At 41.0% G+C, this 15,036-nt stretch overlaps 1 protein-coding gene across 24 annotated transcripts in view; it reads right to left on the bottom strand.

The window, feature by feature from the left end:
- Positions 1-15,036, bottom strand: part of ANK1 (ankyrin 1) — a 312,183-nt gene that overhangs the window by 28,797 nt on the left and 268,350 nt on the right. For all 24 annotated transcript variants that reach the window (XM_073653979.1, XM_073653987.1, XM_073653985.1 and 21 more), the window contains 3 exons: positions 11,051-11,125; positions 5,900-6,031; positions 4,022-4,198 (listed from right to left, as the gene is read on the bottom strand). In XM_073653979.1, coding sequence (XP_073510080.1) covers positions 4,022-4,198; positions 5,900-6,031; positions 11,051-11,125 — 384 coding nt within the window. The remainder of the gene's footprint in view (positions 1-4,021; positions 4,199-5,899; positions 6,032-11,050; positions 11,126-15,036) is intronic.

Here is a 15,036-nt window from a genome sequence, read left to right as displayed (position 1 = left end):
ACTGCTAAAACTAGGCATCTATTCTTTGTTCAGCCCCCATATAAATTCCTGGGAAATTGTGCTAGTTATGTAGGAAGAGAAATAGGATAACAAATCTGCATGTGGCCTAAATTAAACTTCAGCGCCCTAATTTTATATATAAAGGCATTGTCCATCTTTGGGAACAATTTTTTTTTAAGTAGATGCATGTACGGTATGTGCAGTTAATTTTGCAATTGGTTTTCATTAAAAAAAAAAATTGCACCATTTGCTTTCTATAGCTTATGTGTTGAACTGTTTATTGCTGGCTGCAGAATGAGTTAAAAGAGAATCCATCAGTGAACTCATTTTGATGGTCTGACGGGAGAGTTTGTAACTCATTTATCTGTCTTTTTATGAGCTCCACCAAGCTGATTTATGATCACAGACCACATTAAAGTTAAAGTTGCAGGGAAACAAAGCCTGTAAAAGCCAAACGGCGCAATATTTTTAATGAATCCCTATTGCAAAAAATATTTTTCAACCTTAAATACATGCATTTAAGTAAAAAAAAGAAGTCCCCAAATGTGTACAACCCCATTAAAGTGGATATGTCACCAAATTGCACCATATAAACTGCATACATTACTAAATTAATCTTAGATCTTAATAGACTGGTGTACTTACTTTGAAATACCAGTCAGAATGGCTGTATACTCCAGATATTAAGATGCCCATTTTTTTAAGTCCAGTTAAAGAGTGCGAGAGCTCATGAGTTTGAGTAAATTCAATCACTGTCCACCCAGCCAGACTGACAGCTGCAGCTTGTACTGAGCAGTGTCAGATCTCAGAATTGAGGTGCTGTCAGTCGGGTTAGGTTGGCAGAGATTCAGCATTAACAGGGAGGAGGAACACTGAGGAGATTTTTAATTAAGCTAGATGGACAGAACTTTGGAAGTAATAGGGAGGAGGAACACTGAAGAGATGTTAATCAGGCTAGGTGGGCGGAGATTCTTGAGTAGCAGGGAGGAGGAACACTGAGGAAATGTCAATCATGCTAGATGGACAGTGATTCTGCAGTATCAGGGAGGAGGAACACTGAGGAGATTTTTAATTAGGCTAGGTGGGAAGAAATTTGGAAGGAATAGGGAGGAGGAACACTGAAGAGATGTCAATCAGGCTAGGAGGGCGGAGTTCAGCAGTAGCATGGAGAAGGAACACTGAGGAGATTTCAATCTGGCTAGGTGGACAGAGATTCAGCAGTAACAGGGAGGAGGAACACTGAGGAGATTTCAATCAGGTTAGCTGGACAGAGATTTTAGCAGTAACAGGGAGGAGGAACATGGAGATTTTTAATCGGCTAGGTGAGCAGAAATGTGGAAGTAACAGGGAGGAGAAACACTGAGGAGATGTCATTCTGACTAAGTGGGGAAAAGACCCAGCAGTAGCAGGGAGGAGGAACACTGAGGAGATGTCAATCAGGCTAGGTGGGCTGAGATTCAGCAGTAGCAGGGAGGAGGAACACTGTGGAAATGTCAATCAGGCTAGGTAGGGTGCGATTCAGCAGTAACAGGGAGGAGGAACACTGAGGAGATTTTTAATCAGGCTAGGTGGACAAAGATTCAGAAGTAATGGGGAGGAGGAACTATGAGGAGCTATCTATCAGGCCAGGTGGGCGGTGCCGAGTTTAAACTTTCACAAAAGATTATACAGGCTTTCAGACATGTATTATCAAAGTGAGTACACTAGTCTCATCAGGTCTAAGAGCTCTAAATAATAATGCATGAAGTTTATATTGTGAAATCTTGTGAAAGTTCCACTTCACAGGTCCAAAGTATAAGAAGAAATCTATAAAGAAGTTTGCAGCTTGATGTAATAGTCTAATACAATAAAACATATACAATAAAGGGGTTGCACTGCATTAGAAAAACACGACTGCTATCTACCAGAAACAGCTCCATACCTGTGCATGGGTTGTGTCTGGTATTGCAGCTTAGGTCAATTGAGTTGCAATACCATATACAAACTTCAGACACGTGTGGCACTATTTTTTGGAAGAAAGCAGGCATGATTTCTAATCTTGTACAATGCATTGAAATATGTACATGGAACATGCGTAGTATATTGATATACAGAGATTGTGACTGATTAAAGGCCACAGAAATACATACATCCCTCAGGTTTAGGGTGGGATTGAGGATGGAGGGGCACCTGGTCCTGACTGAAAGAGGAAGAACAGAAGCATGAGGAGGTCAGAGGTGAACGAAGAGGCTCAGAAAAGAAGTGAGAGAAAGGAGAGAGAAAGGGTGAGACTACACACACATAGACTCCAGCCCCACAATATTCCTCCAGGGGTGGGGATGGATGAGACGATGGGACAGACATGGAGCATACCGATCATGGGTTATACAAGGAAGCGGGAAGCCAAGCTCCCATAGTCAGTATAGCTCTAAGGTTGGGTTCACAGGACGCGTGAACCTGGCCTTACTGTGAAATGGAGACGTTTGGGTGAATGCATCTCGGATACAGGGGTTAGTGCTGATGGCATGCATTCTGTGCCCATGGCCAATGTGCTGGATGTAACAATAAGACTGATAGTAATTACCGTCCTTGGATTATTCCATTAAAAAATGTAGATTTTAGTCATTTAGCTCTTTATAAGAACAGTTTTATTACATATGTAAATGAGGAGGCTTCGGTGCACCCTTGGTGTGGCTAACCATCATGGCGCAAAAAATACTGCACTCCACCCCTCCCCTTATTGTGATTGACAGAGCTCAATTTGGAGTGCTGCGCAATTTAAATTCCCGGCCCTGCACACACTGACACTGCAAGGGACAAGTGTCATACATACCCAGTGCCAGTGTGTGAAGGTGCCGAGTTCTCATCTGTCTCCTGTGTATTGTGGCCTCTCGATACATACAGGATCACCAAGCAGCGAGCGATCAATGCTGACAAGAGAGGAATGAGAATAATCGGTCTGTTTTTCTCCTGCGTGGAAAAAAATGGACTTCTGAATGAGCCCCAAGACTGTGTGCTCTCGGGTCCTCCAGTGCCAGTATGTGCAGGGCTGAGGATTTAAGATCACCATAAAGAGCAGACGATGGTAATTGAGGGGGTGGAAAAATGCACTGAGCCCTTGGTCACATCAAGGGTGCACTATGCTCTTGGTCACACCAAGGGTGCACTATGCTCTTGGTCATATGCAATAAAACTGATTTATATGAAACTAAATTTATAAAATCTACAGTACAAGTATGATTTGTACAGCAGTTAAGTCCCCTACATGAATGTTTAAATAGTTACATTTCAGTTTTGGGGGTGATAGTCCCCCTTAAAGTGCTTTGGATACCTCTACTTCAGTAGAGGTCAACCTAGCACATTATGGGGGGCTCCAGTAAAGCCTTCGACTCCATTGTGGTTCACAGATTAAGTACCATGTTGTGCTTCTGCCAATAAGTGCTCCCTCTGCATTATAGTCTTACCGTAAATGTATACAGTGGGAAAGACCTGTTCCCTCTTCTTATGTAAATTCTTGTATTCCCCATAAAACAATCACTTCTGAAGGATCTTTTGTTTTGTTTTTTTATATCAAACTCTGATAACCCTCTGTTGCTCCTCCTGGAAATGGGTATTACCAGTTGGGGGGGTGTCCCTACAGTCTGACCCTATCCAATCAGACTGTAGGACACACCCTACTGAGAAGGGGGATGGTAACACCCATTTGTCAATTTAGTCATATATTTCCAGGAGGAATACCAGGGGGATGGCACAACATACAGGTGTGATAAAAGATGCCCCAGAATTTATTTTTTTTGATGTGGATTACGTGTATGACTATGAGAGTTAGGAGATATAATTCAATATACAGCAAGTAGACAAGAGAAGGAAGAGGAGTGCCAGGTGCCGCAGGGAGGACACCTGAAAAATGCATGTGGTTCCCGGCTGCCCATCGCCCACCACTGCGGCTAATTAATAAAACAAGCTGTCCAGTCTAATTACACAAATCCGCCATATTCATAGAGAGAAGGCCCACATACAGTAAGTCTTACCACATGCTTACCTGGTGAAGACCCCCATGGGACTGTCCCGTTCCTCTGAGAGGGGGATATGGATCCGTCACTATTTGTATACCGGTGATCCCCCTTCAGGCTTCTGCTCTGACGCCCACCAGATCCTTCCAACATAGTGACGATCTCATTGCGGTCTATGTTTCGCAGGGCTGTGTACAGATCTTCCACTGCATTAATGATAAAAAGTAAAGGACAGAAATGATATTTGCTGTTTTATTTCTTTACAGGAAAAGTAAAGGATGGGGTATTGAACGATGATCAATCCAAATACTTTGGTTACTCCAAAATTTTCCTCCATTTACTGTGTGGCGTAAATTACCTTTATTCTGCGTGTCGGTATGATTATGGAGAATACCGAGAGTATATAGTTTTTTATGTTTTTAATACTTTTAACCTGTTATAAAATGTTGTTTTGTGTTGTTATATTCTGACAACCAAAGCTTTTTTTGTTCTACCAAGTTGTAGTTTTTATTGATAAAATTGTGGGTTACATATGACTTTTCAATCACTTTTTATTCCATTTCTTTGGAGGTGAACAATTTCTGGTACACACTGTGAGTATAGTAATACCAATTATATGTTTGTTTTTATTGCTTTTTATTTTTTTTACTGAAAGCAATTCTAATATAAAAAAAAAAACTTTTTAAACATTTTCTTTTTTTTCTTCTTATTTTTAGTCCCACTAGGTGCACTATTTTTAACGCCCACGTAATACACCGCAGTACTATTGTAGTACAGTGTATTATAGTGAATTTTTTGCTCAACAGCATAACACTGACAGACTGAGCCTAACAAAAGTATAAAGATGATAGATCTGGGGACCATCGATTAGTCCAGGACAACCCACCAGCACTCTGCGCTCGAAGCTGGCATGTTGAAGGAGTTCCATTTCCTCATTCAAACCCCTTAGATGCATCACTTGCTATTAACCACGGCATCTAAATGGTTTCATTTTGTACTTGGAGTTATCCCCAATCCAGGCTGTTGCTACAAGGTGCCAAATGTATGTCGGTCTGTCAAACCTCTTAAAGGGAATCTGTCAGCAGGTTTTTTCTACCTCATCTGAGAGCAGCATGCTGTAGGCAAAGAGGCCCTGAATCCAACGATGTATCACTTACTTTACTCGGCGCAGCATTTGTGACACAATCAGAGTTTTTAGATTTTGCATGAAGCAGAGCTGAGAAAGCTAACTCCGCCCACACCAAACTCTCTGTGTACACAGTCCATAGACAGCTGCTTATTACAGGAGGGGGCGGAGTCGGGCCAGTGCTCAGAAGACAGATAGCAGTGATAAAACCTTCATTGTAAGTAAACAACAGCACACAGCTTGATAAGTGACACATCCTTGAATTATGTGTTTTAACCCCATCCTTATGCTGTTCTCAGATTACATAGCAAAAACCTGCTGACAGATTCCATTTAAATATAGTGGTTGCCACTGAGTAGAGCATCTAGGAGGTTAAAAAACAGGATCAGAGTTATCCAATCAGCTGTATGTTACATATGACACCCCTGACGATGACTTATGCTTGGCCTCTGAGCCTATCCTATCACTTTTTTTTGGAGAGGTACGGCAATTTCCACTAAAGCTCTGCTGCCCATGATATAAGTGGGAGTTATCCCTAAGTTAAGTGGTGCCAAATATCATTTGTGGTACCAAAGGACCCTACAATGGGCCCAAAATGTGACATTATGACACTGATAAACCAAGGTTAGTAGGGGCCACCAGAAGTTGGCTCTGCAGGGGTGTATATTTTAAATGGTGATACCCAAATTACCTATTATACCTTATTAATGACCTGTGTGCGGTAAAAGCTGTCAGCTGGCAAATGCCCATGTCAGCCCACCACGGCTCGGGGTATACGTACGCTTTGCGTTGGAACCTTGCCGCGATGCCCAGAGGTGTAGTAACGCCGCGCTCTGCTCCAGTAGTGAATTTGGATTCTCCACTCTAATCCTATTGATGTCGTCCATCTCAAACTGCAGCTCCCGCGCCAGCTCTGCGAACAGGAAACATCCACCGTCACCACAGAGTCCTGTAATACTTTATAATGCTATAGAAGTTGTGTAACAATCAACATGATCTATAGACCCCGATAATGACAGTTATTCGGTGTAGGAGATGACAGTTGGTGCTCATGAAGTTCTATAGAGAACTGACATTTAAGGAGAACTAGCAGCAGAATGTCTGTGTCGGCCTCTAGCTCCTCCCCTCTCCATAGAATCTTCTAAGCACCAACTGCCATCTCCTATCTTAGTAATGTAAAAATCTGTCTTCACTGAATACAAATTTTACCCATGAATACAGAGCGAAAGATCAAATCAGGAGGAGAATAAAAGAAGATTTCTCTGATAAGCAACTTTGTAATATATCTTATTTTCATGTGTACTATTGATTTATGAAATAAAAATTAATGTACCCTAAATGTTTTGGGGATTTATGGCACTTGTGTATATTGGGGCTATTACTTTACTGTACATACAATATTTTATGAAAAATTGTTATGATTTTTTTTTTCAAATTTTGCGCTGCTGCTAATTCATTTATTGGGATCCTGGTAGTCTGACCCTCACCGATCCTCACTTCAAAAGAAACATCCCTTTAGGGGTTCTGGCTTTATTCTTCAGTCTTTAGTAAACTATAAAACAAACTATAGACACAACATTTATGTTTTTGTCCTTTTTGTGCCATTTTTGGGATTTGTATTTTTTTTTCTCCACAATACAACACACTCAGAGTATGGTATTTTCTCTGTTTTTTTCTGTAAAATTGTTATAGGTTTGCACATCAAAATGGGCAATCTGCTCTGTTTATTGCATTTTTTTTCCATGTGTTTTCCCTTTTTTATGCATATTTGATACAGTGATTTTAATGCGGTTTTTAGTGCAGAAATACCACAATTCTGCAGTTTAAAGCAAATCATCCAATCACAAATCATATCCATTTTGCTTGAACTGTTAAAGACTGGCCCATTGTGCTCTCGTTTTATCACCTCGCTCCCCTCAGTACGTCGCTTTTTGTTTTTCTTAAATCCGTCATACGGTTCCAGAGATTGGACCTGTTTATTTAGTGCTAATAGTTCAATTCTTTAAAAGGGGGCGTGACTCGAAGAATAATTATGCAGAGCAGCCTAAAGACACGCCCCCATATAATCCCGCGAGCCACGCCTCCTTGGTAAAGACCAAAACGATTAGCACCAAATAAAAAGTCCCATGTCTCTGGAACAGTATGGCGGATTTAGGAAAAATAAAATACAGAATTACTCGGGGGAGTAGTGGGAATAAAATAATAGTAAAACTGGCTACTTTTGACCTGGTGACAGGTCCTCCTTAAAGCGGTTTTCCCATGAACAAAAGTTAATTTTAATCAATAGATCTTGGAATAATAATAATTTCCACAATTTGATGTGTTTAAATAAAATGTTCCTGTGCTGAGATAATCTTATAAATGTGCCCCTGCTGTGTACTGTGTAATGGCTGTGTCTGACCGTACAGGGACATGGTCTGATCATACCACATCTCCTGGGCAGGGGAGGAAGCAAAAGAGTATACAGGCATTACAGCCGGGGGTCACAGCTGATTCTTTCTGTGAGGTAAAACATTTCACTGCCTTTTTTAAACATAAGTTTACTTCAAAGAAAGAATCAGCTGTGATCCCCGGCTGTAATGTCTGTATACTCTTTTGCTTCCTCCCCTGCCCAGGAGCTGTGGTATGATCAGACCATGTCCCTGTACGGTCAGACACAGCCATTACACAGTACACAGCAGGGGCACATTTATAAGATTATCTCAGCACAGGAACATTTTATTTAAACACATCCAATTGTGGAAATTATTATTATTCCAAGATCTATTGATTAAAAACAACTTTTGTTCATGCGAAAACCCCTTTAAATACGATGGATTTTCCATACAAAAAAAGCAGGGGAAAAAAAACAGCATTTACACAACATGAGTAGATGGCTTAGGATCTAAAACACTCAAAAAAATAAAAAAAACTCTATGATATTAATGTAACAAAATAAAAAGTAATCAAAAACAACTTTGTAAAAAAACATTATAAAAAGAAGAAGAAATGAATATGATGAAAAAAAGTTTTAAGCCAGTCATCCACCATCTCTTGTGGATGGTGGATCCACGAATGACTCGTCATACATAAGTGGTCTAAGATTATACCTTTTAGTGCCAATACATTGGCACACAGCTCCATGGAGATCAGTGTCGGCTATGGGTACAGGCCATAACCACATATCTGATAATTATCAACCATGGAGTCAGAAGTTTTCAGATAACATGTTAGTTTGAAGAAGGGTTTCGTCTTAAAGGGTTTTTTCCCTTGAATGAAAGTTATCCCCTATCAATAGGACAGTGAGTAACTTGTTCACCACTTAGGCCTCCAGTAACCCAAAGAACGAGGCCTGAGGCCTTGTAGATCCCCATCTGAATGAAACAATAGATGGAGTGGAGGTCCTTATGCTCAACCTTTGTCTATGGGGTTTTCTAATCCTTCAACTTTTTTAGTCCAAGTGCCCCTTTGAAGAGAAGTAATGGCCTGAGTGCCTCTTTAAAGTAACTATGCCCCTTAAGTACCTCCTTAAGTAATAATTCTCCGAGCGCCCTTTATCTGCTAAAACTGTACTGAGTGCCTTTTATAAAGTCTGCCCCCTTAATTAATAATGCCTCCTTAACAACTGTTTTGGTTGCTCACTTAACAATTATTTTGAACTCCTGAACATACCCCTCTCCCACCCCAAAAAAGTAACAGTGCCCCAAATGTCATCACAGTGACATCATCTATAGAAATCCCACACCCACTGTGCTTTTTTTAAAAAAATCTGCATAAATCTGCATAAACCACATGTTCGAAATCCACAACGTTTCAATTTCTCTTGCGGGTACACTGTATGTGCACATTCTCCCCATAAAATTACATTAGATGTGGAAAATTTGAAGGTAAACAATGCATGTGTGTTTTTAGTGCGTTTCCTGTGGATGCTGATAGAGCCGGTCCTAAGACCCCCACCGACCAGTCAAAACACCGCTGTGAACTGCACAGCTCCTGCAAGAGCTGCGCTCACAGAACTGTGTGCGAGCTCAATAGTAAGTCTATGAGTCAGTACGTTCACTCTCACAAAGCAGTGTATGGACCCATAAACTTACTATTGAGTCCGTAAAATACAGAGCACTTTGGGTATGTGCCCACAATGTATCCCTTTGGGTATGTGCCCACAATGTATCCCTTTGGGCATGTGCCCACAATGTATCCCTTTGGGCATATGCCCACAATGTATCCCTTTGGGTATGTGACCACAATGTATCCTTTTGGGCATATGCCCACAATATATCCCTTTGGGTATGTGCCCACAATTTATCCCTTTGGGTACGTGACCACAATGTATCCTTTTGGGTATGTGACCACAATGTATCCTTTTGGGCATATGCCCACAATGTATCCCTTTTGGCATGTGCCCACAATGTATCCCTTTCGGCATGTGCCCACAATGTACCCCTTTGGGTATGTGCCCACAATGTATCCCTTTGGGTATGTGCCCACTATGTACGCCTTTGGATATGTGCCCACAATGTACGCCTTTGGGTATGTGCCCACAATGTATCCCTTTGGGTATGTGCCCACTATGTATGCCTTTGGATATGTGCCCACAATGTACGCCTTTGGGTATGTGCCCACAATGTATCCCTTTGGGTACGTGACCACAATGTATCCCTTTGGGCATGTGCCCACAATGTACCCCTTTGGGCATGTGCCCACAATGCATCCCTTTGGGTATGTGCCCACAATGCACCCTTTTGGGTATGTGCCCACAATGCACCCCTTTGGGTATGTGCCCACAATGTACCCCTTTGGGTATGTGAACACATGTGAGCGTTTTGCCATCGCTTTTGCTTACAAAAACACTAACAGTTTTTCATTTTTCAATAGAGTGAAAATAAATGACAAGAAAAAAAACTTCACTAAAAAAACATGGGAAAACCCTCCTAAAAAACACTGGTGGAAAAAAAAACATCTAAAAAAAATGCTCAAGAAAACAAAAAAATGACAAAAATGGAAAAAAATGCAAGTTCCCCAAAGCATCTTCTGTTTGAAAAACTCATTGGGTTCATGTAAAAAAAATTTAATATTCACATGTCCTAAGGCAGGAGCCTTTCTTGAAATGGTTTACACTTGAGCAACTCATCTTTTTGTCTTCTTTAAAAGGCTCCATCTACACACTCCATAAAGGAGCACACTAGAAGGAACTTATTTTGTATTTAAAAAGTTTACAGGGTGCACACAACCAATTCCATCCCAGTAGAATGCTATAATTGTGAAGCTCTCATCCTATACGCACATTCATTCTACACCCGCAGGATATCAGAAAAATGTATTACTGCCAGCACTTCTGAAAAAAAAATCTAGCATCATTGTCTTCATCTTTTCATATTATTATATTTATTGTCTCTTTGTGTGACGGCAAGCGACCATAGATGATAAGCTAAAAGAAAATTACTCGATTACAGCAACTGGTATTAGATGAATGGTCCACAAAATATTACCATGAAGCCAAAATGTGCTTATGAGTATATGACATAACAGAAAATAAAGCAATGTGGCAACACTGGTATATTATTGTTATTTGCTAGCAAAATCTTGATAAAATGGCAACTTGATGGTAAGGCTATAAATAATGCATAGTAATGCGTCTTGTAGTGCCCTATATGGCCAATAGGGGGTGCTCATTGATTGCACCAAATTTACAAAATACTGCTGATACCGTCCCTATGCTATAGCGACTGTAAACATCCTCAAAAATAGGGAAAAAATGCTGAATAGGAATACAAAGTAAGTGATATGGATGTGTTTTTTTCCTCTGCCCCAATGACAAGGACACTGTGACAATATGCTTAGTCCCCTGATTAATTGTTTACGTGGAGAACAGATGCTGCCTCCGCAATGATATATCACAGATTATAATTAACATGAAGGGCATAAGTCTTCCAGTGTTGGTGTGTAAGCTCACCGGCCCAACTTAGACCCAGGTGCTCGGATATAACGGCCATCTTCATGTCAAAACGGTCTGTGCCACTGAGAGAGCCTGGGGAGACACGGAAAATGGGGGGTGATCACAAAAGTAAGAAGAAATTATACGAGCAGAAGAATGCAGTACATTTCATTTCAAATGTGAAATATAGGTAGGGAGAAAATACGTTATAACATGGAAGTGTGAGTAAGAGGGAGTGTAAGAATAGAGTAAGAGTGTAAGAACAGAGTAAGAGTGTGAGTAGGAGAGAGTGTGAGAACAGAGTAAGAGTGTGAGTAGGAGAGAGTGTGAGAACAGAGTAAGAGTGTGAGAACAGAGTAAGAGTGTGAGTAGGAGAGAGTGTGAGAACAGAGTAAGAGTGTGAGAACAGAGTAAGAGTGTAAGAACAGAGTAAGAGTGTAAGAACAGAGTAAGAGTGTAAGAACAGAGTAAGAGTGTGAGTAGGAGAGAGTGTGAGAACAGAGTAAGAATGTAAGAACAGAGTAAGAGTGTGAGAACAGAGTAAGAGTGTGAGTAAGAGAGAGTGTAAGAACAGAGTAAGAGTGTGAGTAGGAGAGAGCGTGAGAACAGAGTAAGAGTGTGAGAACAGAGTAAGAGTGTGAGTAGGAGAGAGTGTGAGAACAGAGTAAGAGTGTGAGAACAGAGTAAGAGTGTGAGTAGGAGAGAGTGTGAGAACAGAGTAAGAGTGTGAGAACAGAGTAAGAGTGTGAGAACAGAGTAAGAGTGTGAGTAGGAGAGTGTGAGAACAGAGTAAGAGTGTGAGAACAGAGTAAGAGTGTAAGAACAGAGTAAGAGTGTGAGAACAGAGTAAGAGTGTGAGTAGGAGAGAGTGTGAGAACAGAGTAAGAGTGTGAGAACAGAGCAAGAGTGTAAGAACAGAGTAAGAGTGTAAGAACAGAGTAAGAGTGTGAGAACAGAGTAAGAGTGTGAGTAGGAGAGAGTGTGAGAACAGAGTAAGAGTGTGAGAACAGAGTAAGAGTATGAGTAGGAGAGAGTGTGAGAACAGAGTAAGAGTGTAAGAACAGAGTAAGAGTGTCAGAACAGAGTAAGAGTGTCAGAACAGAGTAAGAGTGTAAGAACAGAGTAAGAGTGTGAGTAGGAGAGAGTGTGAGAACAGAGTAAGAGTGTAAGAACAGAGTAAGAGTGTAAGAACAGAGTAAGAGTGTGAGAACAGAGTAAGAGTGTGAGAACAGAGTAAGAGTGTGAGAACAGAGTAAGAGTGTGAGAACAGAGTAAGAGTGTCAGAACAGAGTAAGAGTGTAAGAACAGAGTAAGAGTGTAAGAACAGAGTAAGAGTGTGAGTAGGAGAGAGTGTGAGAACAGAGTAAGAGTGTAAGAACAGAGTAAGAGTGTAAGAACAGAGTAAGAGTGTGAGAACAGAGTAAGAGTGTGAGTAGGAGAGAGTGTGAGAACAGAGTAAGAGTGTGAGAACAGAGTAAGAGTGTAAGAACAGAGTAAGAGTGTGAGAACAGAGTAAGAGTGTGAGTAGGAGAGAGTGTGAGAACAGAGTAAGAGTGTGAGAACAGAGTAAGAGTGTGAGTAGGAGAGAGTGTGAGAACAGAGTAAGAGTGTAAGAACAGAGTAAGAGTGTGAGTAGGAGAGAGTGTGAGAACAGAGTAAGAGTGTAAGAACAGAGTAAGAGTGTGAGAACAGAGTAAGAGTGTGAGAACAGAGTAAGAGTGTGAGTAGGAGAGAGTGTGAGAACAGAGTAAGAGTGTGAGAACAGAGCAAGAGTGTAAGAACAGAGTAAGAGTGTAAGAACAGAGTAAGAGTGTGAGAACAGAGTAAGAGTGTGAGTAGGAGAGAGTGTGAGAACAGAGTAAGAGTGTGAGAACAGAGTAAGAGTGTAAGAACAGAGTAAGAGTGTAAGAACAGAGTAAGAGTGTGAGAACAGAGTAAGAGTGTGAGTAGGAGAGAGTGTGAGAACAGAGTAAGAGTGTGAGAACAGAGCAAGAGTGTAAGAACAGAGTAAGAGTGTAAGAACAGAGTAAGAGTGTGAGAACAGAGTAAGAGTGTAAGAACAGAGTAAGAGTGTGAGAACAGAGTAAGAGTGTGAGTAGGAGACAGTGTGAGAACAGAGTAAGAGTGTGAGAACAGAGTAAGAGTGTAAGAACAGAGTAAGAGTGTGAGAACAGAGTAAGAGTGTGAGTAGGAGAGAGTGTGAGAACAGAGTAAGAGTGTGAGTAGGAGAGAGTGTGAGAACAGAGTAAGAGTGTAAGAACAGAGTAAGAGTGTGAGTAGGAGAGAGTGTGAGAACAGAGTAAGAGTGTGAGAACAGAGTAAGAGTGTAAGAACAGAGTAAGAGTGTGAGTAGGAGAGAGTGTGAGAACAGAGTAAGAGTGTAAGAACAGAGTAAGAGTGTAAGAACAGAGTAAGAGTGTAAGAACAGAGTAAGAGTGTAAGAACAGAGTAAGAGTGTAAGAACAGAGTAAGAGTGTCAGAACAGAGTAAGAGTGTCAGAACAGAGTAAGAGTGTGAGTAGGAGAGAGTGTGAGAACAGAGTAAGAGTGTGAGAACAGAGTAAGAGTGTAAGAACAGAGTAAGAGTGTAAGAACAGAGTAAGAGTGTGAGTAGGAGAGAGTGTGAGAACAGAGTAAGAGTGTAAGAACAGAGTAAGAGTGTAAGAACAGAGTAAGAGTGTAAGAACAGAGTAAGAGTGTCAGAACAGAGTAAGACTGTAAGAACAGAGTAAGAGTGTGAGTAGGAGAGAGTGTGAGAACAGAGTAAGAGTGTAAGAACAGAGTAAGAGTGTGAGTAGGAGAGAGTGTGAGAACAGAGTAAGAGTGTGAGAACAGAGTAAGAGTGTGAGAACAGAGTAAGAGTGTGAGAACAGAGTAATAGTGTGAGAACAGAGTAATAGTGTAAGAATAGAGTAAGAGTGTGAGTAAGAGAGAGTATAAGAACAGAGTAAGAGTGTGAGAACAGAGTAAGAGTGTGAGAACAGAGTAAGAGTGTGAGTAGGAGAGAGTGTGAGAACAGAGTAAGAGTGTGAGAACAGAGTAAGAGTATGAGTAGGAGAGAGTGTGAGAACAGAGTAAGAGTGTAAGAACAGAGTAAGAGTGTCAGAACAGAGTAAGAGTGTCAGAACAGAGTAAGAGTGTCAGAACAGAGTAAGAGTGTGAGTAGGAGAGAGTGTGAGAACAGAGTAAGAGTGTAAGAACAGAGTAAGAGTGTAAGAACAGAGTAAGAGTGTGAGTAGGAGAGAGTGTGAGAACAGAGTAAGAGTGTGAGAACAGAGTAAGAGTGTGAGTAGGAGAGAGTGTGAGAACAGAGTAAGAGTGTAAGAACAGAGTAAGAGTGTAAGAACAGAGTAAGAGTGTCAGAACAGAGTAAGAGTGTGAGTAGGAGAGAGTGTGAGAACAGAGTAAGAGTGTAAGAACAGAGTAAGAGTGTCAGAACAGAGTAAGAGTGTAAGAACAGAGTAAGAGTGTGAGTAGGAGAGAGTGTGAGAACAGAGTAAGAGTGTGAGTAGGAGAGAGTGTGAGAACAGAGTAAGAGTGTGAGAACAGAGTAAGAGTGTAAGAACAGAGTAAGAGTGTGAGTAGGAGAGAGTGTGAGAACAGAGTAAGAGTGTAAGAACAGAGTAAGAGTGTAAGAACAGAGTAAGAGTGTGAGAACAGAGTAAGAGTGTGAGAACAGAGTAAGAGTGTGAGTAGGAGAGAGTGAGAACAGAGTAAGAGTGTGAGAACAGAGTAAGAGTGTAAGAACAGAGTAAGAGTGTGAGTAGGAGAGAGTGTGAGAACAGAGTAAGAGTGTAAGAACAGAGTAAGAGTGTCAGAACAGAGTAAGACTGTAAGAACAGAGTAAGAGTGTGAGTAGGAGAGAGTGTGAGAACAGAGTAAGAGTGTAAGAACAGAGTAAGAGTGTGAGTAGGAGAGAGTGTGAGAACAGAGTAAGAGTGTGAGAACAGAGTAAGAGTGTGAGAACAGAGTAAGAGTGTGAGAACAGAGTAATAGTGTAAGAAC

This window comes from Phyllobates terribilis, unplaced genomic scaffold, assembly GCF_046119375.1.
Source record: "Phyllobates terribilis strain yellow unplaced genomic scaffold, ASM4611937v1 Scaffold_11__3_contigs__length_659146591, whole genome shotgun sequence".
NCBI lineage: Eukaryota > Metazoa > Chordata > Amphibia > Anura > Dendrobatidae > Phyllobates > Phyllobates terribilis.
Note: the sequence above shows the minus strand (reverse complement) of the source record. Positions and strands in the feature narration are given on the sequence as shown.